This window comes from Mandrillus leucophaeus, unplaced genomic scaffold (assembly GCF_000951045.1).
Source record: "Mandrillus leucophaeus isolate KB7577 unplaced genomic scaffold, Mleu.le_1.0 Scaffold16, whole genome shotgun sequence".
In the NCBI taxonomy this organism is placed as follows: Eukaryota; Metazoa; Chordata; class Mammalia; order Primates; family Cercopithecidae; genus Mandrillus; species Mandrillus leucophaeus.
In genome coordinates this window covers 843,554-848,555 of record NW_012101587.1, presented here as the reverse complement: position 1 = coordinate 848,555, position 5,002 = coordinate 843,554, and the positions used below count along the sequence as shown (strand labels likewise).

General features: G+C 54.5%; 1 protein-coding gene across 1 annotated transcript in view; it reads left to right on the top strand.

Moving 5' to 3' along the window:
• ATP9B (ATPase, class II, type 9B) overlaps positions 1 to 5,002 on the top strand; it is a 305,353-nt gene that overhangs the window by 239,134 nt on the left and 61,217 nt on the right. Inside the window, exons 18-19 of the mRNA XM_011975874.1 lie at positions 2,421 to 2,504; positions 2,914 to 3,084. Coding sequence (XP_011831264.1) covers positions 2,421 to 2,504; positions 2,914 to 3,084 — 255 coding nt within the window. The remainder of the gene's footprint in view (positions 1 to 2,420; positions 2,505 to 2,913; positions 3,085 to 5,002) is intronic.

Below are 5,002 nucleotides of genomic sequence, written 5' to 3'. Positions count from 1 at the left end.
GTAATCCTAGCACTTTGGGAGGCCGAGGCGGGTGGATCACGAGGTCAGGAGATCGAGACCATCCTGGCTAACATGGTGAAACCCCGTCTCTACTAAAAATGCAAAAAATTAGCCGGGCGTGGTGGTGGGCACCTGTAGTCCCAGCTGCTGGGGAGGCTGAGGCAGGAGAATGGCGTGAACCCGGGAGGCGGAGCTTGCAGTGAGCCGAGATCACACCACTGCACTCCAGCCTGGGAGACAGAGCGAGACTCCATCTCAAAAAAAAAAGTAGAAACTGCTAGATTCAAAAATTGATAGTTTGAACAGTTATATAGCTTGGTGTTCATTACTCTGTTTTTTTAAATGTACTTTTCATAAAACACACCACAACTTTAAAGCTTAGGCACAGCTCACCCACCACTTAGTAACCTACTGTAAGGTCCCTGTGTGTCCCTGGAAGAGGGCCCCACTGTCCTGATCCCTGTCCTGGTCCACACAGCAGGAGGGGGGGTTGTCTCCTGGCAGCCCCAGCACCCCCTTAGCTGTCCGGGAGCCCAGCACCCTCCAATCCCTGCCTCTTGTCTGCACCCCCCAGACGTTGGCCCCTTGACCAGGACTGTGTGTGCTCACAGCTAAGTCGTGGACCCGCCTGGTCCCCCAGGAGACCCACCAGTGCCCTCCTGCCCACTTCTGCCCAGTTGCCCACACCGCCTTGTGCCAGGTAGGAGGCCCACTGGTGCCCTCCTGCCCACCTCTGCCTGTCGCCCACACCGCCTTGTGCCGGGTAGGAGGCCCACTGGTGCCCTCCTGCCCACCTCTGCCTGTCGTCCACACCGCCTTGTGCCGGGTAGGAGGCCCACTGGTGCCCTCCTGCCCACCTCTGCCTGTCGCCCACACCGCCTTGTGCCGGGTAGGAGAGTGGGCTGGGTTTGTTTCTTCACCCTGCCCTGCAGGAACACGTGCTTCTTGCGTCTATTCCTGTGGCCCCGCGAGGCCTGTCCCGCTGGGTGTCCTTCACGTCACCACAACCATGTGAGGGAGGAGCTGTTTTCACTTTGCACACAAGGAAATGGCATAGAAAGCGCAGAGTTCCAGAACCGGCTTCTGCAGCTCTCCAGATTCTCTCTGCTGGCTATGTGGAAGTGCAGGGTGTAGCTATTGACTATGAGCATTCTCGTCCAAGCCTTTTAAAACCTGACCCTTGTTCATGTAAAAGCAACATGGCACCTGTCAACCTCTTGTGGACATCAGGGTCTACTTTTTAAGTACAGGTTGAACTTCCAGGACTGGGGTGTGTGTCACTGGTATGAGCAGTTTAACTTTGAGAGTGTTACCTCCGCACAGGTTTGCTCCTGCACCACCCCTCTGGGAAAGGTTTGCACCTTGTCCCAGAGAGCCTGTTTCTTCGCCCCATCACCAGCTAAAACTGCTGCACTTTTACCTTGATTTGGAAAGTCGTATTTTTTTATTTTGACGCCTTCCCTGACCATGAACACGGTTAGCCCTGTTTCATGTGCCCATTGCAGGCATTTCCATGTCTTGCTTCAACACGCACATCAGGCCCCATGACTCCTGCAGGGTTCCCCCCTGCTCTGGAAGCCGGAATGCAGGGTGAGGCTCATGAGCTTTGGGATCTGGCCGTGTCCCCACCAACCCCAGCTCTCACCGCGGCCCTGCACTCCTGCCCTCCCCTCTATCACTGACTGCACTTACTGCATGTGATCGGCTGCCATGCGAGGCCAGTTACATGCATGTTTAAAATAGAGCAACAAGAACTTACACAGATTCACAGGGTTAGTCCCAGAGCAACACTCTTATGAGCCCATTTCTATTAAAGAGGAAACAAGCACAGAAAAATTAGGTCATTTGCCCAAAAACACAGAGTCTGTGGTAGAAACAGTTTTCAGGCCCAGCCATCTGGTTCTAAATCCGTGGTACTACAACATGCCAGGGGGGTGCACCTCTCCCCCCGTGCACACCAGGAGCCCTCCCTGGCACCAGGTGCTCCCCTCGCCCCGTCCCCAGCACTGCCACGTGCGCCCTCTGTGTGTTCTTGTTACGTGCAGTCGTGTCCACACTCTGGAGTGGTGGTGTTTACGGATTCAGAGTATGTTTTTTTGAAAAGCCCGTGCTGTGGTAAAAGGCAGCTCTGCTAGGCACCAGGAGAGTCCAGGCGGAGGCGCCCCAACTCCATCCGGTGTCTTGGCCTCTCGAGTGAAGGGGTTAGTAGGATTCGAGATACCAGACAGGTCGGGAGGTTAAAAGGATGCATTGTGTATAAAGGCGTCCGTCTGCTGAGTCGTCTCTGGTCTTGATGATGAAGGTGAGCACAGGACATGAGGGCAGGGCACCAACAGTCAGAGTGTGGTGCTACCCCGGCCCCACACACGGCTGCAGGGGCTCTGTGGGGCCCACCTGTGACTCGGCCTCTCCTTTTCCAGTGCGGAAACATGGCTCGCGAAGGACTGCGGACCCTCGTGGTTGCAAAGAAGGCGTTGACAGAGGATCAGTACCAGGACTTTGAGGTGAGCTGACTCCCAGCCGTCTCATCCTCCTACGACGTTTCCTTCCTTCTGCTGAAATTAGCTCTTCCTGTCTTTGTGTGAAATTAGAGCTGGGACTGCTGTAGTCTAGGAGTGAAGGCAGCTTCACTCAGCAGGAGCATGGGGTGATCCTCTCTACATTTCTGTTTCCACCACTTCTCCAGCCTGCTGGGAAAGGAGTGTCACAGAAGCAAAGAAGTGCCAGTTTCCTTAGAATTGTGCTTGATAACTCCTAAGTGGTCACAGTCCAGTCGAGTTGAGTACACATAGAGGATGTGCACACAGGTGCCTCCCCCACTGTCCCCAGAGCCTGTGCAGTCCAGCTCTGTGGAGTACACACGTGGAGCACGTACACACGTGTGCACACAGCCGCTTCCCTCTCTGTCCCCAGAGCCGATACACTCAGGCCAAGCTGAGCATGCACGACAGGTCCCTCAAGGTGGCCGCGGTAGTTGAGAGCCTGGAGAGGGAGATGGAACTGCTGTGCCTCACCGGCGTGGAGGACCAGCTGCAGGCGGACGTGCGGCCCACGCTGGAGATGCTGCGCAACGCCGGGATCAAGGTACCGCAGGCTCACCTCTGCTGGTGCGTGCTGCTTGTGCTGAAGCAAACTGCTTTTCCTTGGGCACGCTGATTTGTGAAACTCCTGTGGGGTCGTGGTTGTGAGCGAGCTCTGTAAGCAAAGCTGCCCACGAGCTCCCCTCCTTCCTTAGGGACATCTGCGCACACAAGTCCCCACGTCGTCCCTGCCCCAGACCTTCCTCTCCACACCTCTTCCCTCTCTGGATACCCTGGCCTTTTTGAAGAGGAGCCCTAGTCCGAGCCCTGGTCCCAGCCCTGGCGATGTCAGACTCTCACATGCCATTTCCCAGGGATGGTTATGTACCCCCCGACAGGACGCATGGGGCCAGTGCCCATCGCCCTGGCCACTGCCGGCCAGGCGTCTGCAGCCATTCCTGGGTTGGCTGGCACTCATGCCCTTGCCCCCAGCCTGTCACAACCCTGCACCTGGCAAGGCTGGGCCACTGTGTTCTCTGTGTAACGTGGCCTCCTCCTGCAGGGGCCTGTGTGCCTCCCCTGTGAGCACTCACAGCTCCGGGTACGTCCAGTGTGACAGCGCGTGTTCTGTGAGGATGGGAGTGCGTGAGAACTCAGGCCTCATGTGGGCTTTGGCTTCATTCTTGGTTAAATTGTGCCAGATTTGGAATCATCTCGTGCTTCAGGGCATATTAGAGTTGAGAATATAGAATATTCAGACATGCACTACATCCATTTTATTGATGTTTTTGAAGAAATAATGCATCCACATTGTCACAAACTCAGAAAGCACAGAAGGACACCCCGTGGAAGCCGCTTCTCACTGCTGGGCTCAGCAGCAAGAGCCTGCCCCAGAGATGGCTGGACGTGCAGGGCAGGTGCAAAGCTGCTTGTCCTCCCTCTGGCTCTTCGTTCTTTCCCAGCACCTTCTCCGTAGCTGGAGGACACCCCCTCCACCTCGGCTGTGTGGCTCATGCCCCCACCCACACCATGCTCCCAGCAGCAGTGTCCCATCTCCAACAGGCAGTGCCCACCTTCCCCGTGCTCCCCAAGGCAGTGCCGCGTCTCATCCAGCTGTGTGGTCCTTGGCAGTTTAAATATGGTGTCTGCGAAATGTGAGTGTTTCCCTTGGATGGGAGAGGTTAGGCATCCTGGCCATGCTTCTTGGTGGCTTCCCCCAGGTGCTGTGTGGCGGGGCCCATGCTCCCTGCCTGCCGACCTGCTCTCTGGCTCTTTCACTTACTGATGTGTCCTCTTCCTACACAGGGGAAATTAGCACCTGTGGTGTCAGTTTTATTTTTCAGGAGCTTTCCTCACATGTTCTCATTGAAGCCAAAAGGTCAACTGCAGATTAGTTAAGATAATTTATTTTAGCGTTACCTCAAGGACCTGGGGCTCAGAATGGAAAAAAGTGTAACTTAGTTTTCAGAGAAAAGCTGTATATCTAGACTAGAGGGACGGAACTGAAGGACAGTGTCAGAAGTCAAAGCTTTGCCAACTTCAGATAAAAAATACATCCCTCAAGCTTCGATGAAGATGCTGTGCCATGGACAGAAAATGGGCAACTGTTTTCCTTGCTGTCTAGAGGTCTGCATGGTGAAGAGACTTGTAAGATTTAATGTCCATCTGAGATCGCAGTAGGAAGTGTGTCATGAGGCTGTATCATATACATCTGAGATCACAGTAGGAAGTGTATCATGATCACAGTAGGAAGTATGTCATGATCACAGTAGGAAGTGTGTCATGATCGCAGTAGGAAGTGTGTCAGGAGGCTGTTCATATCTGACTGAGATCGCCGTAGGAAGTGTATCATGATCGCGGTAGGAAGTGTGTCATGATCGCGGTAGGAAGTGTGGCATGATCGCAGTAGGAAGTATGGCATGATCTCAGTAGGGTGTCATGATCGCAGTAGGAAGTGTGTCATGAGGCTGTATCATAGAGAT